Genomic DNA, 23,926 nt, shown 5'->3' with positions numbered 1-23,926 from the left:
CTCGCTGACCATCTCGACCCAGTCCATGGTGCAGACACGAGGCGAGCCGTCGCTGAGGAAGCCAAAGTATCCAATCTTGTTGTCCGGGTCGGCGTTGACAAAGCTGGGATGATCCTTGACCGGATGGTCGGGATGGACAGCAAAGACAAGGACGCCGCCGTTGGAGAACCTTCTGTCGATGAAGTTGCCGTGCTCGTCGATGATATGGCAGCGGACTCCTGGCTTGGAGAGCTTGTACACAAGTTTGGGTGGGACTTCGGTGACATCGGCCGGGAGACTGAAATAAGCTCCGGCGCCTATCAAACCAGACTGATAAAGCATATCGTTGCTGGAGTCAGTCGAATGGTTAAGGATCACAATAATTTTACGATTTGATTATGTCTTACCTCACTTGAACCATAAACGGATTGAATCTCGGCATTTGGGAAGCGGCGTCTGGCTTCACAAACGACGCTTCGAGGCACAATCTCGGACCCAAGGAGGATCTTTCTTGTTCTTCGCCAAATGATGTGCCGGTTGTCCGACACCCCGACTCCGATGATCAATTTGAGGAACGAGGGAGGCTGAACCGTGTCGAGTGGTGTCAGTCTTGTGATTGAAGTGGGAAGTCACCAGCTCCATTCAAGTCTCACTTACCGCGAAGAGATACACCAGACCATCTTTGAGCATCTTGGAAATGCTTCGGACTTTCTCAACAGGATTCGGAGTTGTGTCTGGAATCCATGCTGATCCTCGAAGGTTCAAGGTTGCCAAGAAGAGACTCAGCGTCATCGAAAAGGAAGGTGCCTGTGGAAATGGAGGAGTAAGTTGAAGATCAAGGACGATTCAATGTGCCTGCACAAACAGCCTATACCTGACCGATTCCGATACTGGCACTGAGGATACCAATTGTCTTGTGAAGAGTGATTGAACCAAAGTACGAATATTTGTATCTGATACACATTTATGAACAGAGAGTGGTCAGTGATCTCCGTTGAATCGCTTCGGACTGTGCTCAGCACACAGTCTTGATCCACTTACGTCTTGGGGATGCCTGTCGAGGAGCAACAAGAACCACCATGAGCATCATGCATATCCTGTGATGACCCACAGACACTTGCTCGCTCGTGCCATGCCATCAGATGCGCCACTCATCCGATGTATCAAGCACTCCACCCAGACACATAGCTGGCGGATACTTTGACTGCCATCCATACCTGTCGTTCCAGAAGTGCAGAGATATGTGACGAACTCATCGAGAGGCTCGCACGCCTCAAGCGAGGGCAGTGGGATGTCGTCCAGCATCGGGAATGTCGATGCATCCACAAGAGTCACTCCCTGTGTGCGTCCAGGCTTGACGCAGTGGTGCAGGATATACTTGATCGAGTATCTGGATGGATGCAGCCCTGTCAGCTGCTGTTTATCAATCGACACCCACACTGCCGCCATCATCACTTCTGAGGCCAAACTATCCCACAGACAATAGACATGCCCACAAACGATCCAACCATGCCCACAGACAACACACCTGTCGCACAGAGCCTTTCGGGCAGCCGGAGGCAGGTTGAGACCAAAGTTGATTGTCTTCCTGGATGGTGGTCAGGGAACGAGCGAGGAGTCGGGAGGATCACAGAGCCAGGAGGGAGAATCGCAGAGTCAGGAGGGATCACAAGCCAGGACAGAGCATGGACGATGGCACTGGATCGACAGTGCTGGTGGCGGATGTGTGGAGCAAGTAAGCAGCAGACGACAGATGCAGCGGGATTCGCCCTCGATCGCATCCAAGCAGCACTCACTTGCCGAGCATCCACACTGCAAGGGAATAGAACACCCAGTTGACCTCGGACTCGCAGAAGGTGCCAATGACCTCGTGGTCGGCGTCGTCCCAGCCAGGGAGGGCCCTGAGCCCCTGGGCGATCGAGTATGCTCTCCTCCACACCTGGCGATAGGAGTGTCGCTCGGAGGCACCGCTCTCGTAAGTGTTGATCAGGAGGGCATCGGGCTCGTCGCGGGCGCCGTTGATGAGACACTCGATGGGATGGAGCCAGGGACCAAGGGAGTCGGCTGGTTTGGAGGGTGCCGTGCCTGACGGCTCGGGCTGGGTTTGCTGGACAGGGGCTTTCGAGGTTGTGTCATCCACATCCATATTGACATCCACATCCATCAACGACTTGGCCGGGAGACTGGAGCTCGAGGCCATTTGGTGGCGGATGCGACGGAGCAGGGGAGATCGGGGGAGGAAGAGGACGAGGAGAGGGAAAGGGGCAGGCAAGACGAGATGCGGCGGGATGGAGTGGGATGGGTGTGGGATGTGGGATGTGGGATGTGGGATGTGGGATGTGGGATGTGGGATGTGGGATGTGGGATGTGGGATGTGGGATGTGGGATGTGGGATGTGGTGTGGGATGTGGGATGTGGGATGTGGGATGGCATGCAGATTCACCCCCTCGCCGATCGGAATGGCCATGACTGGTTCGGGGTTCGCGTCTGTGGAACCTGGGGCGAGTGGCCCACCTGCCACTCTGGCATGGGCTGTCGCTGCTCGGCTGTCGCTGGTGGCATCTGTGGGTGTCTGTCTCTGCTCCGATAATGCAGAAGCACCATGGGATAATGCAGTAACACAGGCTAATGCAGTGGCACCAAGGACTAATGCAGTTCCACAACCGATGGGTGGCGTGGGCTGACCTGCCTTCCATCCACCCAACCAACAGCTCTCCTTCGGCATTCGCGAAAGACCGGAAGGGAAGAGCAGTCCTTCAATCCCTCATCCAGGGTCTCGGCGGATCACCACACGCCTAGCTCGATCGATGATCACAAAATGGGAACTATGCGATGTGTATTATCACACAGACAAAAGCTCCTCCCGCTTTATACTTTTTTCTTACAAGACCATTACTCAGAAGCCCAACGCAGCCTGAGCTTGCATGTGTGCAGCCGATGGAACGACCGCTTACTGGGCAAGTCGAGCAGCACGCTTGTAGTACTCGGAGAGGGGACCCTTCTCGGACAGGTACTTGACGTAGCAGCCATCGGGCTGGAGCTTGCCAGCCTGGCGGTCAGCAACATACTGCTCACGAGTGAGCTTGGTGAAGCCCCACTTGTTGGAGATGACAATGTTCTGGCGACCGGCAAACTTGAACTTGCAGCGGCGGAGAGCCTCAATGACAATGGCCTTGTTGCTGTCCTTGGTGCGGACCGAGATCAGGACCTGACCAATCTTGACACGGGCGGCGAGACCGGTGGGCTTACCGAAAGCACCACGCATACCCTGCTGAAGTCTGTTGCGAGGGCGGATTTCGTCAGTGGCCGCGTTGGGTTGCAGTGCAATATCCCCTTGGGCAGGACAGCCCATGCACACAGCGCGACCGGCTCTCCGCAAGAACACACGATATACCTATCAGCACCGGCACAAGAAAGCATCTTGTTGATACGGAGAACGTGGAAGGGGTGGACACGCATGCGCATGTGGAAGGAGTCCTTGCCAGAGTTCTTGGTGATGTACTTGTTGGCACAGATACGGGCAGCCTCGAGAGCCTCAGAGGAGATCTGCTGGAGCTCGTTGGAGAGCAGGTGGATGGTCAGGGGGAACTCATCGACACCAGCCTTCTTGCGACCCAGATCGTAGATTCTGAGCTTGCCGTCTGGGGAAGAGAGTGCCAAGGGTGAGTCGTCGGCATACAGATTGCGCAATTCGAATCAGAAGCGTTGTGCATAGATGGCCACGTACCGGGGACACCACGGCAGTAGCGAGACTTGGGGTAGGGCTTGTTCTTCTGGTAACTGTAAGACAACGGCGGGTTTAGACTCTGGAGAGCGGCAGCGGCGGAGCTGCATCTACCACAAAGTGTGTTGGCTGGATATTTACCGGTAGCAACTGAGATGGGAACGAGAGAATGATGTTAGTTACCGTATTCCAATCTCTAGGCCGCAGACACAAAGCAAAGCAAAGCGCCCGGGTGAAAAAACCTACCGAGCGGGACGGCGACCCATTTTTACTGACTGGATGCAGGAAGAATAAAATCGCACACGTTAGCAGCCGTCTTCAACAGACGCATGTAGCCCAACTATCGCACTTGATCCATCGCCTCTGCCCTCATCCGTGTCACTGTCGAGACAGATGGTCCGTTGACGGTCTGGCAGCGACTCAGCCATTGATCCAGATGTTGGCTCTGAGGCTCTTCCCACGCAGACAGTGCGTGTTTCATCTCAGATGCGAGGCCCGCCATCGTGCTGGATTTCCCGTGCGTTGGCGCAAGAGTTCGCTCAAAATGCATCGCCTCGGGGTCAGCAGCACCGTCTCCTGTTCCCATCTGGTCCAGCTTGCGGGACGACTCGACTTGGGCGACGAACAGCCTCGGAGCAGACACGGTGGCCTGAAGGCAGGCGACCGAGCCGAGAGACTCTGATCTTGTTGGAGCGTCGGTCCCGTCATGATCCAGGACGGCCAGGGCAGAGGATGGCCGTGCGGCGACACCGACATGCCACGGTGACAGAGAGCACCGGTCGCTTGCAGGCGGCGGCCACGGAGGAGGGCGTGGCTGTGATCCCACACCGAGAGAGGCCCGATGCGTCCACGGGCGGTCTGGGCAGCGACACTCACCTATTCCTGAGGAAGAGAGGGACAGATGCCGAGGGAGGAGAGAGTGAATAGAGCTGGCCGGGCACCGGCAAGAAAAAGCCCTCTGCACGCCGGAGGCAGCGCCAGCGAGGGCGGCGCACTGGCGTAAGAAAACTACGCCACACCACAAGCCACGCGCTGCGATTGGCCACGCCGCCCAAGCCACGCTGACGTCACGCCTGCCAAACGCGGCCAGCCCTAAATGCTGCGCACCCAGCCCTCGCTAGGGCTTGACACGTGTCCGCAGCACACCGAGCCCACAGCGACAACGCAGGTCCCCCGCCATGCAGCGCAACCAAGTTCAGCAACGAGCCACAAGCACCAAAGCGAACGAGATGCCCACCAGAGACGGTGTTGTGAGGAAGCGCAGAGCGAGAGACGGTTGAGCGGCGGTGAGTCTGGCGCCGATTTCAAAGAGACAAAACGGAAAGGTTGCGGCGGACGGGGTGACTGAGGTCTCTAAATATGCGTGAGGAGATTTGAAATGCTGTTTGGTGGCCCAGCACGGTTTCAAATCACCAGCAAGAGCAAGAGCAAGAGCAAGAGCAAGAGCAAGAGCAACGCATCCTCATTAACAGGAGCAACGGCATCCTCATTTACAGGAGCAACGGCATCCTCATTTACAGGAGTAGGCGGCAAGAGCCGGTCCAGGGGTCGTCTGATGGTACATCGCTGGTGGATCGGTTGCAGCGAGCATTTCCCACCCACAACGCTCCCACGAACCACTCGCTGCGGCCCGCATCCAAAGCCCATCCCACCGACATGCTATGAGCAAAGAGCATCCATATGAATGCCATTTGCATCCGGCATGCTCCGTCGCTGTCGTCATGTCCCCATCATCCATGCCCGATCCCCACCCTGCCGCCCTCCCCTTCGCCGCCCTTTGTCGCTGCCAAACACCCATCGCTCCGGTCTCGGCACAACCGCCATCCCGATCCTCCTCGGAGCGTGACAAGCCGCCGAAAGGGCTTCACCGGCATCAATCGCATCAATCGCATCTCTCCGGTCCGATGCCTGCTCCCTGCGGCTCGTGCGGCTGCGGACCCAGGCCATTTTTTTTCCTCCCCGGCTCGTTCCAGAAATCGCGACATTGCGCCTGATGCCGCTGCTCCCCTGCCAATCTCGCTGATACATATATGAGAGGCTTGACTTGCCGGTCCCTTTCTCCGTACTCCTCCATCCATCTTCGCCTACTTGCCCATCCTCACTCAGCACTCTGACTATGGCCCCCGTCCGACTTCCTCGATCGACCCGGATCATCGCCACGGGAATGACTGCTCTCAATCCCGCGCAGAGCCTTTCACCCTCGTCGCTGATGCAGCGGGCGCTCTATGCTGCTCTGGACTCGCTCGGCCTCAAGGTCAAAGACCTGAACGGTCTCATTGCCGTGCCGAGTTTGGCTGAATCGCATTTCATGGTAAGGCTGAGTTCTTTTGGCAGATGGCCGCCACACCGTACGGCAGTGCTGCCTGGAGGCGGATATCCAGCTCCCGCAAACACCATCATCCAGCACGCAGCCCTGCAAAGGCGCCCATCGATGGTGTGTCGTACTCGCCCGATGCCACTCTGCTCTCCATCGAGACAGGAGTCTTCGTGCACTGATGCTTCCCCTCCTCCTCCTCCTCCTCCTCCTCGTAGGAAGCGCATTACCTGGGCACCCAAGTCGGCCTTCTTCCGGGAAAGAGCGTGATTGTTCGGACCGTCGACACTGGCGGTGCTGGCCCTGTTACAGGCTTGGTATGCGCGAGCGAGCGGGCGAAGGGAGAGAACATATGCAAGTCCATCGGTGTTGCCTGTGGTACTCACCAGCAGTCGCAACATGTGTCGAGCCAACCCCACATATGCGGGATTCGAGGAACGCTCGCCCGAGTCGTGTGCTGATTTCTACCATGATCCACTGTGTGGTGCGCATTGGGGTTTGTCATCATCCCTTTGCAATATCGGGAATGTCCACAATGCCTCACACGAACTCGCTGGTGTTTGCACAGCTCGAGGCCCGCAGAATGGTCGAAAACGAAGGCGTCGATCTCGTAGCAGTAGTCGCCGGCGATGCCGTCAAGGGCCTGGTATGTATCTGACATCAATGTCTTGGTGGGGTCGTGGCGATTATATCCTTGCTTTCCGCTGCTTAGACTCCTGATGCTGCACTGACACATTGTTGCGTTCCTTGCTCCCTGAAGTCGAGTCAAGAGTTCCTCAAGCGGGCCGACCAGTCGTGCTCCCACCCTGCTGCTGAACTACCCTCGCCTGTGATTCCAAATGGCTACGACCGGATTGCTCGTTTCCAGATGTCTAAATATGGCGTAACCCGCGACCAACTTGCCAGCTGGTACGTGAATATCTATGCTGACGTACATGCTGCAAGCATCGAGGCTGTCTGGCGACTTGTTGGTGTTCCGCGCGGCATCAAATATGCATCGTGTTGTGAGCGATGGACCACTGATATTGCCTGTTGCTCTGGCACTGCGATACGATACGATACGATACGATACGATACGATACGATACGATACGATACGATACGATACGATACGATACGATACGATACGATACACTCGGCCAACGCTGCGTCACAGTTCGGCGCTCATGTCGATCATGGCCTCACGCCATCCCTTTGCTCTCACCAAGAAGCCTCGCACCATCGCCGACATCCTTGCTGCCACATCCGTCGCCCCAGTGACTTCCGTCCTGGAGTGTGCCCGCCGAGCCGATGGCGGTGCAGCCATCCTCGTTGCGTCATCGCAGTTCCTTGCCAAGCGTGGCCTTCCGCGCGATACGGGCGTCGTCATCATCGGCGGCGGCGAGGCCTCGGGCCCGCTGTATCCACCCAAGGAAATCGACACTATCTCGGAGGAAATGTTTTCGTGTGAAGAAGCGGCGGGCGTGGCCTACGAAGAGGCCCAGCTCGGCGTCCGCGACATTGATTTTTTCGGTCTCTATGATTGCTTCCCGATCTGCCTGATTCGAGCGGTTGAGGCGGTGGGGTTGGCCGAGAAGGGCCTTGGTGGTGTCTTTATCGAGGAGAAGTATCGCGAGATTGCCGCTCGCGCAGCAGTCGACCCCGAGTTCCGCCCACAGGATATATTCCCCGTCAACACTCACGGCGGTCTACTGGCTTTTGGTGCGCCCTGGGAGGTGCCTGCCATGTATGTGCTTTGGCTGTGACTGTCGTTGGTTGTCGTGGCGCTGCGAGCGATGCACGGCTTGGTTGCGCTCGTGAGATCGGGCTGAGCGGTTCCCCGCCTCAGGCGAGGCTGTACAGCTCGATGCGAGTGAGTCCGCGCCCCCGAACCTGAATAACCGAAATCGGCCTCACTCGCAGGTACAACATCATCGAGGCATTCCATCAACTCACCAACTCGGCTGGCAAGCGCCAGGTCAAGGACGCTCGGCGGGCACTCGTTTACGGCAACGGCGGTATCTTTTCGGCCTCGGCCGTGGCCATCCTGGGAAAGGGAAAGTACTAGCGCGGCGCACCTTCCCCCGAGACTACGATCGATCGGACACAAGCCATCGCCCCTCCATTCAACGATTCCATCCTGATGGTTTCCGCCCCAGAATCAGTCGCACTGTCCGTCCTTCAGCATCCATCATTTCATTGACGCAGAATCTTGCCGAGCGCTATCGCTCCACTTACAACACTTGCAACCCTCGCGCACCGGCCACAGACGCCCTGCTTCTGGATCATGAATACACATGAATACTCACATGAGTACATACATGAATACACACATGAGTACACATGAATACACATGAATACACATGAATACACTTGATTCATCTGGTGCGTCCGGGTCATTCATGCACTGGTGGGGCGGACAGTGGGTCTGTGGTGTCGGCCCAATCGCCAAGGCAGCGACAGCATTCGGAGAGCATCATCGCTTGGATCAGGGATCGACACCACCATGGCCTGCAACTTTGCGGCTGCGGTTCGTCGGGTTCATGAGCAGCTCTCTCATCATCGCTTACAGATCGTCGCAACGAGCGGGCTAATCGCCGCCACAGGATATCGACCGAGTATATTCACGATTCCCGAAATCAAGCACATCACGATTACCGACATATACAGAAACCTTCCACATGGCTGCGACCATGCACTGCAGCTGTAGCTGTTCCGGCGACAGGATCGATACATGTTTGTTGTTGAGGCATTATAACCCAGTTCACTCGTCTGCGCGCTGATAGTATGAGGTGGGCGTCCATTTGCCCTCCCCTCTCTGTTGCGTTCAGTGGAGGGGGAGACGGAGGAGGATGAGGATGTATGTTTCGTTCCATTACTTCCAGAGCTGGAAGATTTCGTTTCGTCGGCTGTACGTTCCGCGGAACTTGAGGTAAGCCAGTGCGTAGCTCTCGCTCGTAAAGGCGCCATCCGAGTTCAGGACGGACTGGGTCACGAGGGGCTGAATAAACTTGAGGACATTGAGTTCGCGGGCAAGCTTGAGGGCATCGTCATCCGACTTGAGTACAATTTTGTTGGTGGAGCTGACGAGGCTATCGAGGTACTTGAGGAGAGCCGCCGATTCCTTGACGGTGAGGTTGTTTTGAGTGTCGTTTAGGACCACGAGCAGATTTTGGTAGGCGGCATTGAGCTCGGTCGCGATGGCTGACTCGATCGTCTTGTGGTTCTTGGAGACCTCCTCTGAAATACGAGTCAGGCTCGACAGACGCCGACCGACAGCAGTCTGGACCAGTACGGACTCGTGGGGTGTGATGGCAGGAATCCTCGATCTCAGGAACTCGTGGGCATTCTGTGCGGGAATCGGCAGGGTGAGTCATGTTACGCACCAAAGACGACCGAGGTGGTAGACCACGATGTGATTTTGGAGGGAGATGGCCGGACCAAAACACAACCAACTGCTTCACTGCAGCGCTACAGTGCCGCAACCAGCGAGAGCACTGGTGACGCCGCAGTCATCGCCCACGCCTCTTCGCAACACACCTTAGGATCCAGGGGACCGACGTTGACGATCTTGGCGCTCTCTCTAAAGTACGAGTCCACATGCTTGACGATGGCATTCTCGTAGAATTGGTCGCTGCATCCAAAGATAATGGTCATGGTGTCCTCGCGAGCCCACTTGTGCGCGGCCGAGAACAGCAGCGACAGGGCCTTTTGGCAGAGCGGATCCTGGACCTGAATCGAGTCCAGATCGTCGATAAAGAGGGCCAGGCGGTGCTTTTCGGTGTTTTTTGGGTCGAACTTGAGGCTCCAGGCAGCCTCCTCGAGTTCCTGTTGGCATGGCAGAAGAGGACACAGTATCAGTTCCGACCATGTTGCATCCCAGGCGGCGAGCAACGACTCCAGCACGCTGATGGGGGGGGAGCTCGTCAGCGCAGTCCCAAGAGATGCATCAGAAGCAGATCTCAAAGCTCGGTCCAGGCCAAGGCTGAGGACGTACATCCAAAAGCATCGCCAGTCGGTCGATGGGGCCAACCGAGGCTTGGCCCGTGAAGAAGTAGCTCTGGATCACGCGCTGGGTCCAGTCGTCAAAGTCGTAGCCGACCTAGAGGCAGAGTTCATCAAGGTTGGGCTGTCAGTGGCTGGGTCGAGCCCATATGACTTGGAGTCCAAGGTCTGGCCGTCCAGGGTCTGGCTGGCGAGGGCTGCCATATTCTTGCAGCCACAGTGTCCAGCTCCAATCGCCACAGGAAATACGACAACATGGCAGGACAGCAGCTGTCTGGCGCAAGCGAGACTCACCTCCTCGGCCATCTCCTCGACGAGGTTATGGACGCCGCCAGCCGTTAGACCGAGAGAGAGGTATGCGACATATTGCTGATTCTCGGCCAGGTTGCGCAGGAGCCGCGACTTGCCACAGCCCGATGGGCCGCGCAAGATGCCGTATCGGCAAATCGGGGCGGTCAGCAGGGTGTTCTTGATGTCCTCGGCCTCGGCAGGGTGCAGCGTCAGCTTCTGGTCATCCGAGTTCCCAATATAGCGACGCGACGATTGGAGAAACTCCAGGATGCCCTGGTGTCGCTGGCTGGTGAGCCGATCCTTGTAGTCTCTGTTGACGGGATTGCGGTTCGGGAACATGAGTCGCTGCCTCAGATGCCGGTCGCTACACCCAATTGCATGGCGCTGCCGATCACGACGATAGTACTCACTTGAGGATCTGCGAGGTCTGCTCAGGGAAGCACACGGCCAAGATGCCCAGGGTCGTGGTGGCGACCAAAATCAGCTGGGCGGCGGTTGTCAGCTTGTCGCCGAGGTTAGAGCCGGAGCCTTCCTTGCCGGAGGTACCTGTTGCTGGAGGAGCAACCAGATCAGATCGGATGGTAAGCGCGAGAGCTGGATGTGGGTGCACTCTGGTCCGATGGGACTGGGCCCAGAGTGTGTGGAATAGATGAACTGACAGCATCGACTCGGCCAGACAAACCACCTCCACGGGGAGCGCTGTCCCAGTGCCCGAATCGCAAGTGCCGACACCCAGTCGTTCGGATCAGTAAACTCACCGTTCTTGCCTTTGACGCCGAGATTCTTGCGGGCTACCAGGAGAGCACGCAGCCGGTGCAGGGGCAAACGACCGCCCTCGACTGCCAAGACAAGAAGCAAAGCCAAATCAGGACGTTGGATCAGCGGCACATCGGAGTAGAGGCGGGAGTAGCAGACATATGCACGACCGGGACGCAGCCGGCGCGAGATCTTGGCAGAGACATACTGGAGGAGTACGGGCGAATAGACGCAGCGAGATGGCTGGATCAACAGGGAAATAGCCGCAAGGTTGGCCCGCCCGTTTGTTCCATAGAGGCACAGTGGTTTCGACAGAGGTGAGTTTGAGAGCGCAGGAAGCAACGGCAGACAGCTGCACGAGTGGCGGGGAACGGCGACTGCGGCGGTCAGATCGAAGAGCCAAGACACCATTACCTCTGCGAAACGGCAGCGAACGGGCTTTTGGTCGAAACAGAGCGCAACCCCGAGGCAGACGAGCGAAGCAAGCTCGACAGGGTGCGGGTGCATCGGAGCGAGTGCAGCGAAGCCATGATGCGGATGAGACAGATGCAGATCGAGAAAGAGAGGGAGAAATGAGGCCGGAGGGGCGAGACAGCGGATGATGATATATATCGGCCAGCGGCGAAGCGATACAGCCACGGCACAGGGGAGCAGTCAGAGGCAGAGGCAGAGGCAGAGGCAAAGATGCAACAACAGAATCAGCGACGCATGGAGGCGAGACACTCTGGTGCATCGCTGATTCGCCGTTGGGACAGCGTCCTTGTTGCAGGAGGACCGGTGCGCGTGCGAAGGACGACGTTGTCGGCCACAGACGATGCGGCGGATGCGATGGCAGATGGAACAGACGATGCGGCGGATGCAGCAGCAGATACCAACGACGGATGTCAATGCAGACTTCAGCCGGAGAGACAGACTCGTCGAGCGATAGAGAGCGATAGACAGCGATCAGCAACGAAGTGCCGGCGATCAGCAACGGACCCGCAACGGACCTGCAATGGACCTGCAACGGACCCGCAATGTACCCGCAATGTACATTCACTCCGCCAGATCCAAAACAACAGTCGTTGGCGATTGGCGCACGTGGCACGTCGCGCGTGTCTGCACAACAAACAGAGACTGCTCGCGTATGTCGTGGCGGTGAGTGGCGGTGCATGTCGTGCGCCACCAGCCGCACTCCAGCCACACTCCAGCCACACAGCCATTGCCTGGCTGGCCGCTCTGTTTCCCCCCTTTCCCACGCCCACACCCGGATTTCCAGGTGGAACCCTCCAGGTTCCGTCGACTGCACCCAAGCACAGCCGCCCACACATATCCCATTCCTCTCCGCCCGTCGCCCCCATCAGCGCTGCAGCAGCACCCGCATCCAACTCGACTCGAGCACCTCCAACCCGTTTAGTGCCCCCCCCTATCTCGCTCACTCCCAGCTCCTACTCCGCGCTTAACCACAAGCCTTCACACATGCCAAACGAATCTCTGCCGATCTATGGCCTTGACAAAGAGCTTGGTGAGTCTCCCTGCTATGTCCCATCGCTGTGAGTGTGGCAATTGTGTTGATCAGTGTCATCGCAAGTTTGCATCCGTTCTGGAGCTTGGGCCTCTGAACTGACGGTGAATCAAACAGCGGCCAAGCAAGCTGCCAAGTACGACCCGCAGAGAGAAGTCGAGGCTCGCCAGTGGATCGCTGACTGCACAGGCGAAGCCATTCCAGAGGGCGCCTCCTTCCACGAGGTCCTCAAGGACGGCGTGTTGCTCTGCAAGTAAGTCAGCTCGGTATTGTGACAGATCCGCTTGGCTGGAGGACCACACGACCGAGTATCTGGGTTGTGCTCCAATGCCATCGGCATCTCGTTGTCACTCGATTGGTATGGATAAGTCTCCATTGATCTGACTCGACCACACTGATTCCGTGTCTTGGTCGCCTGCGTCGGCATCATAACCTGTTCACTTGATCAAAACTATGATGCCCCAAACACATGTCCGCTATTCAACCAGACTCGTAAATGCCATCCAAAAGGAAACCACTGTCAAATTCAACACAAGCAAAATGCCGTTCAAGCAGGTTCGTTTCGGTTTGTTTTGACCGAGAGCGAATTCCACGTTGGTCGCTATGAGTGGCTTTGAGCCATCCGGTCATCGTCGTGCTATTGACACATCTCGTCCAACTAACTTTCACGACCATCTTGGCCATCCATCCCATTCGACATCCATTCGTGTCATACGCGACGTCCAACCGGGGATGGGACAATGTAGATGGAAAACATCAACAACTTTCTGCAAGTGGCTGAGAAGATCGGTGTCCCCAAGGGCGACCTGTTCCAGACCATCGATCTCTTCGAGAATAAGAACATGAATCAAGTCATCGACAGCATTTTTGCGCTTTCTCGCAATGCCGTCAAGAACGGTTTCCAGGGCCCGCTGCTCGGACCGAAGCTCGCCGAGAAGAGGGTCAGCATCGTTGGTGCCTTTCCACTTGCAGAATTTGAGCGCGCTCTGAACAACATTCGATGTCCTGCACCTTGCCCACACCACGAGATATATAGCACCTCCGCAGTCTGCCAAAATCACCGCTGCCGCTATAATCTGCTGCGATCAATTCTGTCCACTCCAGTTTGCTCCAAAACTGACCATATCCCCTTCCTCATTTGCATGTGGCACACAGGAGGTTGTATTTACTGAGGAGCAGCTCAACCAGGGCAAATGCATCATCCCGCTCCAAGCCGGCTTCAACGGCGGCGCAAGCCAGGCAGGCATGTCGTTCGGCGGCAGACGCCAAATCATGGATTCCAGTGTTGGGTAAGTCCAGGACCGCTTGTTCTTCCCCGCGATCGCTGCCATCTGCATCCTGCATCGACCTGCATCCTTCCCGGCCACGAGCCACAGCCGACATCCTCATACCAGTGCTTTTGTTGCTCATGACACAACTGCCTGCGATGCACCTGCCCGCGATGCACTTGCCACAACAGCTCGGGCGATCCTGGCTCGGTCTCGCAGCAGATGGGGTTCAACAAAGGCGCCACGGCATCCGGCATCACTTATGGAACGAGGCGCGAGATCGGCGGCCAAGATCCGAGCAAGTAGATGATCGTCTCGTCGGCTGTCGTTGCCTCGTTGGCTGTCGTCGCCAGCCCGCACACCGGATCGAGATTCACTGACCATTCTCAAGCACGACGGTGTATTCGATGATGGCGGTGGGTGGTGGGGGGGGGTTGTGAATGTTGTCGATGTTGTCGATGTTGTCGATGTTGTCGATGTTGTCGATGTTGTCTGGCCCCTGCACACTGCCCCCCGCCATCCATCCTTCACCGAGCCGATCGGCCAGAGTGACCAGGACAAGCAAAACACGCTGTGCTTGCCTTTGGAGTGAAAAAAAGTGGATTGGAAGAGAATAGATTGGAAGAGAGTGGCTGTGCACATTCATTGCACACACACTGGCAGCTCGGTTGAGCACTCGGTTGAGCACTCGGCCACTGGGCGACTGGGCTCAGAGCTTGGCGGCAACATCGCTGATGCTTCTGGAGGCGTGGAGGGTGGCATACATCTCCTCGATCTGCTTCTGGTACTTGTCCTGTGGCCAGGCAGAGTCGGTGCTGTCAATGATCCGGGCAATCGGCGGCTCTGGCAATCGCATCCTCCGCCAAGCCAGGACAGGACAGGACAGAATCCACACCACTCCCTGCACTCGACTCACCCTTGCGGTGTCGCGCTTGAGCTTCAGGGTCGGCGTCAGGAGATTGTTGTCGATGGTCATGACCTCTGTGTCCAGGAAAATGGCCTTGGGGGTCTCGAAGCCGGCCAGCTTGTTGATCTTGGCGAGCTGCGATCGAGAGGCGAGAGTGAGTGTCTGCCGCTTGGGGAGTGCCGCTGACTGCTACTCAGAGTGCCCTTGATGCTGGCACGGTTGTCATGATCCTCTCCGGTGGCTTGCAGCGATGACTTACGCTCGTAATGTCGTTGAGCACGTCCTGCTTGAACTTTTCATTGGCCACGAGAGCCTTGAGCTGCTCGGGGAGCTCGGCCTGACCCTGGGCAATAGCCTCGGGGATGGGTGTCGACTTGGGCAAGTATCCCTTCTCGATCGCAAACTTGACGGCCTGATCCGGGGAGGGAACGACGATGCACACGAGCTCACTCTGGAGACTGTCGCCGTGGATAAAGATCTGGGCGACCAGGGGGCTCTGCACAAAAATATTCTCGAGCTACAACGGTGCAAATCATGTGCATCAGTGAGCCATCGGTCTTGGCCAGCCTTCCGCCTCGGCCGAGCCGCAAGAATAAAGCCCAGCCACAGATCCAGCCACTGCTGGGCTGGAGGTCTTTGGACCGTCAAGTTACCTTTTCGGGTGCAATGTATTCGCCCTGAGCCAGCTTGAAGATCTGCTTCTTGCGATCGATGATCTGGATGCGGCCGTTCTGGTCAATCAGACAGACGTCGCCGGTCTTGAGCCAGCCATCCTCAGTCAGGGTCTCGCGGGTCTTGGCTTCATCGTGGAGGTAGCCCGCAAACACAGATCCGCCGCGGATCCACAGCTCGCCGCGGGGAAAAGGCTGGTCGGTGGAGAGGTACTTCATGTCGGGAATGTCCACCAGCTTGCACTCGCAGCTGACGAGGTAGATGCGAGGCCAGAGTCAGGAAGAGTATACACGGTCATCGTTCTCAGGCGATTCCAGGCTATCCCAGGGACCAAGATCTCATCGTCCATCATTCACGATTCGATTGCGAATGATCCCGCTGTGGTCGCAATCCCGTGCCGCAATCCCGTGTCTCAATCCCGTGTCGCAATCGTCTATCACCCCGGGCACGGTCAAACTGCTGGCCTCCACCTACCACGGGGAAATGGCGCCGACCTTGCCATAGTTGCGATTGTCGCCGCGCCAGTTGAGGGATCCGTCGGCCATGTTCTCGGTTGCTCCGTAGCCCTCCAAGACGTCGCAACAGAAAGTGACCTTCAGGAATCCCAGGACGTCCTTGGAGATGGGAGCCGAGCCCGTGGTGATGATGCGGATGTTGCCGCCGAGCAAGCCCTTGATCTTGTTGAAAACGAGGCGGTCCCACAGGGCATGCGTGTAGTGGCCCTGCTGCAGACCGGCCAACTTGGCATTGAGCGCTTGCTGAAAGAGAGTCGCGGTAATGGCGTTGCCCGAATAAACAGTCTTTTGAAGCACGGCAGCATGGATGCGGTTCAGGAGCCTGGGGACACTAGCAAAGACGGTGGGGCGCAGAAGCGCAATGTCCTCAAAGAGGAGCGAGGCTGAAGGACACGACGGAGATGAAGTGAGACATTTAGGACGTGCACGGAGCTGGATGTGGACGGGATTGCCCAGACGTGGAATCACACATTGATCTGTGAGCTCAACAGGAGCCAGTACATCAATGTGCGGTGCGACCACAGCCGAGTGCAAGCCTGGCCGCAATCACATGTAAACTTGGCACAAATCACATGCGGCACATGCTTCAGCCGGTTCGCGCCTGCTCAGAACCCACAGCCTCGCACTCTCCAGACGGGATTGCGACGGTGATACTTACTGTCGCCTCGGAAGAATCCGATGGATGTGCCACTGAACGTGGACAACACAATGTTGCTGCGTTCGTAAATGTGAGCCAGGGGAAGGTATGAGATGTAGACGTCGTTGTCGCTAAAGTCCAGGCTCGTGAGTCGCGACGAGCAGAGCGAACCAAAGTTGCGGTGGAGCAGAATGGCGCCCTTGGGCTTGCCGGTAGTGCCTGTGTAGTGCGTTGGCGATTGACATCAGCGTCACGCAAAGGGATATTGGACAGCGATGGATCGATATCAGGAGCCGGACAACTCACCCGAGGTGTACATGATCGAGCAAATGTCGTCGGGCTTGGGCGGACGGACCGACAACGGATGCGCCTTGCCGAGGTCCTCGACATCCTTGAACGACACGAGTGTGATGCCCTTCTCGGCAGCCCACTGCTTGACAACGCCGGCGGCCCTGGGGAGGCCCGGGACCAGCGCAGTGTCATCGAGCGGGTCCATGCAGATAATCAGCTTGATTTGCGGACAATTGTGGGCCACCTTCAAGAGCTTGGGGACGAGCAGCAGGGAAGCCGCCACGACCTTGATGTTGGCGTGGTTGAGGATGTATTCGATCGACTCGGGGCCAAGGGTGTCAAAAAGCGACACGGTGATGAGGCTCTGGGACTGGCAGGCATAGTCGGCGATAACCCACTCGGGACGATTGTGCTGGTTGTTGGATCGGCGAGGGCATCGTGTCAGGGGCAAGTCGAAACGGACGACGCAAATCCAGCGGATCGTGTGAGTGGATATGCAAGCACAGACAGATACCACCGACACATTCAGACGAATCGCCAGTGCGCAGAGGCAGATACAGACTATGTCCGCAGAAGCAGATTTCATCCATTCCATGCCGAGGCCGCCACAACCGGATCATATGCGCAACAGCCACAGCACAACAGGCAGCAGCCAACTCGCCGCCCATCGGTTCTGGACCAGCGAACCGGCCTCACCGCAGATGCACTGAAGATGGCTCCGATGCAGGTAAATGGCGCTTACCGCATACAATCCAAGAGTCCACTTTTCGTTGTCGTCGCCCTTGATGACGTCGGCCCACAGCTTTCTCAGGCCATATCCAAAGTTGAGGCGGCGCTGCGAGACTGTCTCGAAGCTCTCCCAGGTGTAGTCGGACCAGGTGGGCTTGCCCGTGGCCGGATCGACGGGACCAGGCGATCGCTTCCCCAAGAAGCGCTTGCTCTTGTCGATACGACGCAGACGGTATTCAAAGATCTCGTAGATGGTCGATGCGCCTTCGATGGGCTTGAGCAGGGCGTTGGAGGCCAGGGCGTTGCGGTAGACGGCTGTGCCAGCATCCCGTAACAAATGCGCGGCGAGCAAAGGGCAAGCGAGCCGGGGTCAGCGCTTGCTCTGGAGTAGAATGGATCGAGTGGATCGGCAGCTGTCGCTCTGGATTTTGGTGTCCCGCAGCAACGATCAACACCGGCGCTCACCTGTTTCCCCTTCGACCTTGGGACCGTCGACCTGGACCATCTGCCGTCTCAAATGAGAGCGGATCGAGTCTCTCCGGGAAGCCACATAGGCATAGCTGTCGGTGGGCGAATCGGCCAAAGACATGATGGCAGACAGGGAGCAAAACTAGATGGGGGCTGAAGCGGCGGCGGATTCTGCTTGCAGGAAGCAGACGGATCGATCAGGAGCTGGAGCGAGGGCGAGGGAATGAACCAAGAGGGCGAGCCAGGCGCGGGTAAGACGACGACTCTGGACTATTAATACCGGGCGATTTGCAGTTTATCCTTGGATGAGGGTAAGCATGTGAAAGAGCAGGTGGTTGGAAGTCGGTTGGGCGGGAAAGACCAGCTGCGGATGAGCGCAGGGATATGGTACGTAAAGTGCAGTGCGCAATGTGAACTGGAGGGTCGAGCCCGAAGGCCGCATCGTCGTCCCGCGCATGCCACCGCAAGGCGAGTGGTGCACCGTGGCCGAACATCCGGTCTCCCAGAGCCAGATGACCATCACAGGGCCTCACGCAGGGGCTTGTGGGCAAAACAAACAGCGCTGCCTGGCCGCAATGCCGGGACCGCGACGGACCGGCGCGATGCGATGCAGTGCGATGCGATGCGATGCGATGCGATGCGATGCGATGCAATCGAATGGGATGCGATGCAGTGCGATGCGGTGGCGATAAAGGTGGGATTGAATGGCATTCTGGTGTGATGTGCAGCAAAGGACGCTCGAGACTATGCAACAACGATGCAACGTAATAGCAATGCAACGTAATAGCAATGCAACGTAATAGCAATGCAATGCAATAGCAATGCGATTTAACAGCAATGCGACGCTGTTGGCCACTCACTCTGAGACCCAGGGCAGGCTCGATGCAACAGCGACGGGGTGCAAACACATCAACTGCATCGCACCGCCGGACTCGAAGCCATTCATTCATTCATCCACGGCTCCAACCGCTGCGACTCGACTCGATTCAACGCTGCTGCGACTCGATTCAACGCTGCTCGCTTCAATGCAGCTGCTTGTCCATTCGTTGCATTGGATTCCTACTCAATCACAGCTGGCGCTCACCTTTCCAATGATGTGTATCTGAGCGGACCGGCCCGGTCTCTTTCTGCCAGTCGGTCGATGGCGAATCCAGATTGGACCGCCAAACTGAACTGCGGGTCTGTTCACACCACTGCATCCGCTGCGATCACATCCGTAGCCACTACCGCCCTTCGTCCAGTCCGTCGTCACGCTATCATATGCCTTTGACTTGCCATTGTCGGCTGCTTGCCTTCTGCGATAGGCTCAGCGATCCTCAATCGATGTTTCCCCAAACCTGATCGGTTGCCTCTCACGGCCGCCTCCCCTTGCTCTCCCGTAGCCGATTGAACCCTCCACATCGTGCTCACCAAATCCGCAGTGTCGGTCTCCAACTCAAGAAACAAGTCCATTTCTCGTCTGCATCGCTCAAGTGTGTCATTGCCAGAAAGGCCGACCCAGTCTCAGAATCCCTAGCAGTCTACTTTCGACACCGGCTCGCGCCGATTAGATCATATCCGGGTCCTCGTTTCTATTTCCCATCATCTCTCGTCTACGTTCTCGACGGTTTCAGCGAAATGAATCCCGGCTCACCAGTGATGATCAGCATCATCGAGACGGCGGCATCGCATCTGTCGCTCAACGCTCACTCACCTGCCGCTGCGGCCGATGGTGCCTCCATGGCCGTCGGCAACGATGCAACCCGGGCAGATTCGCTTGCACCCCAAGATGGCCATCCTCCCAGTCTCCTCAAAATCCGCAGCGCCGAGGGTACGTCACTGGACGGGCAGGACTCGGTCTCCAAGAACGGCAATCAAGAGCTCCAGCCTTGCAAATCCGACATTCTCGCTCACGAACATGCCCGCCTCCATAACCTCGATCGCCGGTCCAATCTCAGCTTCTCGGACAATCCGGCAGGGGCCGGCCCAACACCGCTCCCGTCAAAGCAAAGAGTCGAGCCAGATACCGACAGGTTGATTCTGCTCGGGGACCTCAAAACCCCGCCGGCATGCACCCCAAGCATTCGGTCGCTTCAGGATCGTGGCATGCCCCGCACATCAAGCGAGTCCGAGTCCTCCAGAGCCGGCGAAACCGACGTATCTGTCCTCAAGCGGGGCTCGTTTAATCCCTCGGGCTCGATTGTCTTCCGCCATGTCCCGGGCTCCGGCACAGACTCTTCGCTGGTCCCACAGCGGCTTCTGCACTCACCTCGCTCCAGCATTGAGATCCATACCTCGCGGGACTCGTGCCGGTCCGAGGGAAATCCACAATCGCCCAAGATATCGGGGCTCAAGCGAAGAAACATTTCTCTGCGGGCCAAGCCGAGCGTCAAATCCAACAGGTCCTCGCACAAGAAGGAGAACACGGAGCAGTCACTGCCGCCGCAATCGGTTGAGATCAACGGGTGCTGCGACTTTCCCCCGGAGCTCATCCAGCAAGTTCAATGCGGGATGGCGGGATATTTTGACTTTGCCGAGTTCTGTGAGCGCCTCAACTCGACCTGCGACTATCTCGACGGCATCGTCAAAAAGGCGGCCCGGCGCCAGAAGCGGCTGCAGCGGAAGGGCCTTTCGGAAGCATGCCCTCCTGGCGAGAACCAGCCCGGCCTCGCCGACGCCGTCGACGGTGACCAGCAGCTCAAGTCCTCCTTCAACATTTCTGAGATGGCTGTGTCCATGAGCCGGAGCATCTCCAGTCGTCGATCGACAGCCAGCAAGGACATTGACATTTCCAAGCCTCCTGCGGGTCTGCCGTGGAAACATCCAGCATGGAGCCCCTTGAGATTCGTCAAGCGGTACATCAAGCGATTTGTGCGTTTTGTTCGGCGCAAGATCCGAAATGACTGCGAAGAAGGAGAGCAGCAGCGAGTGGCTCTGCTCTCGGCCAGTGCGCTGCTGGCGATATCAAACATACCTTGTCCACCTGTCCCGGCCAACTGCCAACAGATGGACTCACTCGAGTTAGCGCTGTACTACTATCACCAGAAGGAGCCCAACTTTTGTGTGCACTACCTCGAAAAGTCGTCTCAAGAAGGAAATCCGATGGGCCTATTCTTTCTGGGCATGTCCAACCTTCCTAGCTGGTACGATGGATGCGCCGCTGCTGGAGCAGCCCCGGGTGATGCCGCTCCGTCCTGGGTACCAGCGTGCGGAAACCGATTCCGGGCGCTGCAACTCTTTCTCAAGTCCGTCGACACCACTTTGATCAATCTGCCCTCGGTCATGAGATGGCGGACCAAGGGAGAAGTCATCTTTGAGGACACGTCCAAGTTTGACGGCGATCACTCGCGCAAACCCAATCGCCCCAACTTGATCCACAGCTCCAGCGTCCATCAAGAGCTGGTGGCATCCAAGTCGGGATCGATAACTTCCCTCTTTGCGTCCGGCGTGCTGTGGACCAACCCGGGGCTGAGGTCGACCCTGGTCCGGGCTCGATGCGAAAGCGTCGCAAACAACTCACTCTCACGGCATCTCTTTGGCAGCACCAACATGGAAACGTCCATGTCGGCACTATCAAGCTTTGCGTCCATGTTCAGCTTCACCGACCAAAGCGGGGGCCGGCGACTGCTAAAGGGCCTCGACGACCTGGAAGTGGCAGCGACGTTACTTCCGAACCCTCTCTACGAGATTTCCATGATCCTGCGATGCGGCGGCGACGGCGTACCGGTGTCTCGAGCGGCTTCGGCGTACTTTATGAGCGTCGCGGCTGCTCTCGGCGACACCGATGCTCAGTACGAGTACGGATACTGTCTGATACACGGCTTGGGAGTCTCCAAGAACCTCATGGAGGCAGCCAGGTGGCTACGACAGGCGCATGCTGGCGGGCGGCGGGTCGAAGGCGAGGGATGGATCTTCAAGAAAAAATGGGGCGGCGAGGAATAGCCGAGCGCAAATGATGTCGTCTCTGGCCTGCTCCCGATCCCAAGACAGCCAGTCATCACAATCTGAACATGTACTTTCTTTGCTTCAGCTCTGACTCCAATATACTTTGTCCGGACTGCTGCCTGTCCTTGTTGACAATGGACAGTGCATCTTCCCATCTGCACCAGTCCAAACCTGCACCCGGTCGGCCCTGGCTTGCAGACTCTCTGCTCGCTTGGTACTCTTGCGTCGCAGGTGTCTGATGGATTTGCGTCCTTTGCGCCAGTGGCCCGCGCTTTTATGAGGTGGGTCATCACTGTGTGAGGTGTGTATTCAGGAGCCCGGTCGATCCGAGATCCTCAGAGGGATCTGCAACATTCCGAATCGTGCACGCAGCGAAGCTCACATATGCTCGGCTTCCTGAACAAGCCGGCCGCTGGGTAACCCTGTTCAGGACGATCGCCAGGTCATATGGAGCTGAGCGAGGGCAGCAATCGTTCCCAAGACACCGATAGAAACATCCGAAATGGGGCTATTCTCAAGCGACCAGTGCTGTGCGGGGAGTGAATGGAGGCACAGAATCGGATCGAGACAGGATCAGTACGTGGGCCGTGGGAACTAAGAGTTGGAGGCTGGATGGCCAGCAGCAGAGGCAAATCGGGGCCAGGTCCAGCCGCAGAATCATGCTGCGGCCGCATGGAACCGCAGAGAATCGCATGGGATCGCATGGGATCGCATGGGATGCTGGCAGGCCGTGAGAGCCACACCAGATCGCACGTGAAAGAGATTGCAGCGAGCCATGCCCTCGCACATGTTCCCGTGGGGTAAATGGGAAAACAACAGCAGCAACAGGCAGGAGAGAGCAAATAGATGTGGCTGGTGGGAGCAACCAAGCGCCGGCAGCATCGGGCGAGCCAGAGGAGCAAAAGGAGCAGGCGCAGACGGCCAGCCCGGACGATACTCACGATGGTCATCGGGAAATAGGCCGAGTTGATGACGGTGTTCATGAGCCACGAGTGCTTCTTGTCCTCAAAGACTCGCTTCTCGAGCTGCCATGTCTCGCGACCGCTGGGCTTGTCACCAAGAGCTGCCTCTCGTCTCTGCAGCTCGGCGCCCTCCCGACCGAGCATCAGGTACTCCTCGCCCAGCTGCATAAAGTACAGGACCACATAGGCCGCCCAGAACCGACAGGACCACATCCCAATCTTTTCGCGGAGCTTGGCGTCCATGGATATGACTTTGTGTGAGGCAAGCCAGTAGATGTGCTCGAGCGGGTAGTAGGCCAGGTTGGCGGCGTTCTGGAGGCGGACAAGCCAGCGCAGGACGGGCGTGGTCGATGTGTCCAGCTCCGAGATGATGATCCACCGGACGAGCGGAATCAGCCCATAGTAGCGGAGGAGCACACGGGTGTCGGAAATGGGTGCGGCCAGGTTCTGAATGCGGACCGCCAAGGGTGACTCGGGGTGGCGGCTCTTGAGCTTCCACACAGCAATCTTGGAGACATATTGGATGAGCTGCAGGACCCGAGGGGGAGGAAATAGTCAGTTTCACGGACAGCCCATGCATATACGGGACATGCAGCGCCAAGCCCAGGCACGCGATCATGAGAAGCAGGCCGTGGGTCGTGCAGACATGCTCGATCGAGAGGCGGGTCGCCATCGTCGTCTGTTGCGCATACCATGAACACCTTGTCGGTGCCTCGGACCGAGTCGAGGAATCTGTCGTGTCATCTGCAGAATGAGCATTGGGAAAAGGTACGGGAGGGACGCTGCCGCCGACAAAAAGAGCCCGGCCATGCTGCCGGCCCGATCGTCCCCCACCTGGATGCCTTGCTGAGCCGGTCCATATTGGTGGTGGCCGAGTCCCAGACGAGTCCCAAACGGATGCAGATGCCGAGAGAGAGTTCCGCTGGCGAGTTCCACGAGAGAGTTCGCGCTCGAAATGCCGGGGAGAAACCGGGCTGGCTGGCGAGGAGAGACGGATGCGAG

General features: G+C 57.5%; 7 protein-coding genes across 7 annotated transcripts; 3 read left to right on the top strand and 4 right to left on the bottom strand.

Moving 5' to 3' along the window:
- Positions 1-2,790: 2,790 nt before the first annotated feature.
- On the bottom strand, positions 2,791-4,083 carry BJ171DRAFT_137240 (ribosomal protein L10e/L16). The gene is made up of 5 exons (XM_053105682.1): positions 3,950-4,083; positions 3,845-3,853; positions 3,707-3,759; positions 3,374-3,620; positions 2,791-3,257 (listed from the first exon to the last, which is right to left on the bottom strand). The coding sequence occupies exons 1-5, from the start codon at positions 3,967-3,969 to the stop codon at positions 2,930-2,932; spliced, it is 657 nt and encodes a 218-aa protein (XP_052965679.1). The 5' UTR covers positions 3,970-4,083; the 3' UTR covers positions 2,791-2,929.
- Positions 4,084-5,867: 1,784 nt separating this feature from the next.
- On the top strand, positions 5,868-8,063 carry BJ171DRAFT_425118 (uncharacterized protein; the record flags this gene model as incomplete). The annotated part of the gene is made up of 6 exons (XM_053107702.1): positions 5,868-6,014; positions 6,236-6,334; positions 6,586-6,663; positions 6,778-6,926; positions 7,173-7,742; positions 7,919-8,063. 6 exons carry the CDS (start codon positions 5,868-5,870, stop codon positions 8,061-8,063), a joined length of 1,188 nt encoding a protein of 395 aa, XP_052965678.1.
- A 530-nt stretch (positions 8,064-8,593) lies between these two features.
- On the bottom strand, positions 8,594-11,742 carry BJ171DRAFT_137258 (uncharacterized protein). The gene is made up of 8 exons (XM_053105683.1): positions 11,462-11,742; positions 11,256-11,290; positions 11,050-11,130; positions 10,702-10,843; positions 10,295-10,601; positions 9,993-10,097; positions 9,536-9,823; positions 8,594-9,344 (listed from the first exon to the last, which is right to left on the bottom strand). Exons 1-8 carry the CDS (start codon positions 11,575-11,577, stop codon positions 8,871-8,873), a joined length of 1,548 nt encoding a protein of 515 aa, XP_052965677.1. The 5' UTR covers positions 11,578-11,742; the 3' UTR covers positions 8,594-8,870.
- Positions 11,743-12,505: 763 nt separating this feature from the next.
- Positions 12,506-13,844, top strand: BJ171DRAFT_558836 (calponin domain-containing protein; the record flags this gene model as incomplete). The annotated part of the gene is made up of 5 exons (XM_053113175.1): positions 12,506-12,551; positions 12,669-12,804; positions 13,040-13,106; positions 13,298-13,492; positions 13,707-13,844. The coding sequence occupies 5 exons, from the start codon at positions 12,506-12,508 to the stop codon at positions 13,842-13,844; spliced, it is 582 nt and encodes a 193-aa protein (XP_052965676.1).
- Positions 13,845-14,482: 638 nt separating this feature from the next.
- BJ171DRAFT_137214 (uncharacterized protein) lies at positions 14,483-18,464 on the bottom strand. Its single transcript, XM_053105681.1, has 9 exons — positions 18,036-18,464; positions 17,584-17,885; positions 16,857-17,253; positions 16,572-16,769; positions 15,873-16,296; positions 15,380-15,647; positions 14,986-15,243; positions 14,736-14,861; positions 14,483-14,612 (listed from the first exon to the last, which is right to left on the bottom strand). The coding sequence occupies exons 1-9, from the start codon at positions 18,157-18,159 to the stop codon at positions 14,529-14,531; spliced, it is 2,181 nt and encodes a 726-aa protein (XP_052965675.1). The 5' UTR covers positions 18,160-18,464; the 3' UTR covers positions 14,483-14,528.
- An 857-nt stretch (positions 18,465-19,321) lies between these two features.
- Positions 19,322-22,182, top strand: BJ171DRAFT_137168 (uncharacterized protein). Its single transcript, XM_053105680.1, has one exon. The coding sequence runs from the start codon at positions 19,656-19,658 to the stop codon at positions 21,957-21,959; it is 2,304 nt and encodes a 767-aa protein (XP_052965674.1). The 5' UTR covers positions 19,322-19,655; the 3' UTR covers positions 21,960-22,182.
- On the bottom strand, positions 22,163-23,852 carry BJ171DRAFT_137159 (peroxisomal biogenesis factor 11). Its single transcript, XM_053105679.1, has 4 exons — positions 23,759-23,852; positions 23,617-23,656; positions 22,904-23,452; positions 22,163-22,490 (listed from the first exon to the last, which is right to left on the bottom strand). Exons 1-4 carry the CDS (start codon positions 23,782-23,784, stop codon positions 22,389-22,391), a joined length of 717 nt encoding a protein of 238 aa, XP_052965673.1. The 5' UTR covers positions 23,785-23,852; the 3' UTR covers positions 22,163-22,388.
- Positions 23,853-23,926: the final 74 nt, after the last annotated feature.

Source organism: Polychytrium aggregatum (genome assembly GCF_025602895.1).
Source record: "Polychytrium aggregatum strain JEL109 chromosome Unknown BJ171scaffold_23, whole genome shotgun sequence".
In the NCBI taxonomy this organism is placed as follows: domain Eukaryota; kingdom Fungi; phylum Chytridiomycota; class Chytridiomycetes; order Polychytriales; genus Polychytrium; species Polychytrium aggregatum.
The sequence above is the reverse complement of the archived record's forward strand: the minus strand, read 5'-3'. Positions and strand labels throughout refer to the sequence as shown.

Bases quoted from the DNA above. Each gene is read 5' to 3' on its own strand.
- BJ171DRAFT_137240 (XM_053105682.1), bottom strand. From the start codon at position 3,969: ATGGGTCGCCGTCCCGCTCG. The intron at 3,621-3,706 runs GTACGTGGCCAT...TCTCTTCCCCAG, and splicing joins CTACTGCCGTGGTGTCCCCG to ACGGCAAGCTCAGAATCTAC. The intron at 3,258-3,373 runs GTATATCGTGTG...CCCTCGCAACAG, and splicing joins TCTTGTGCCGGTGCTGATAG to ACTTCAGCAGGGTATGCGTG.
- BJ171DRAFT_137258 (XM_053105683.1), bottom strand. From the start codon at position 11,577: ATGGCTTCGCTGCACTCGCTCCGATGCACCCGCACCCTGTCGAGCTTG. The intron at 11,291-11,461 runs GTAATGGTGTCT...CTGTTGATCCAG, and splicing joins TTCGCTGCCGTTTCGCAGAG to CCATCTCGCTGCGTCTATTC. The intron at 9,345-9,535 runs GTGTGTTGCGAA...ATTCCCGCACAG, and splicing joins TCGGTCCCCTGGATCCTAAG to AATGCCCACGAGTTCCTGAG.
- BJ171DRAFT_137214 (XM_053105681.1), bottom strand. From the start codon at position 18,159: ATGTCTTTGGCCGATTCGCCCACCGACAGCTATGCCTATGTGGCTTCC. The intron at 17,254-17,583 runs GTAAGCGCCATT...TCCAACAACCAG, and splicing joins GGACTCTTGGATTGTATGCG to CACAATCGTCCCGAGTGGGT. The intron at 14,613-14,735 runs GTGAGTCGAGTG...GCCTGGCCACAG, and splicing joins TCAAGCGCGACACCGCAAGG to GACAAGTACCAGAAGCAGAT.
- BJ171DRAFT_137168 (XM_053105680.1), top strand. From the start codon at position 19,656: ATGAATCCCGGCTCACCAGTGATGATCAGCATCATCGAGACGGCGGCA.
- BJ171DRAFT_137159 (XM_053105679.1), bottom strand. From the start codon at position 23,784: ATGGACCGGCTCAGCAAGGCATCCAG. The intron at 23,657-23,758 runs GTGGGGGACGAT...ATGACACGACAG, and splicing joins CGGCTCAGCAAGGCATCCAG to ATTCCTCGACTCGGTCCGAG. The intron at 23,453-23,616 runs GTATGCGCAACA...CGGGTCCTGCAG, and splicing joins GCACCGACAAGGTGTTCATG to CTCATCCAATATGTCTCCAA.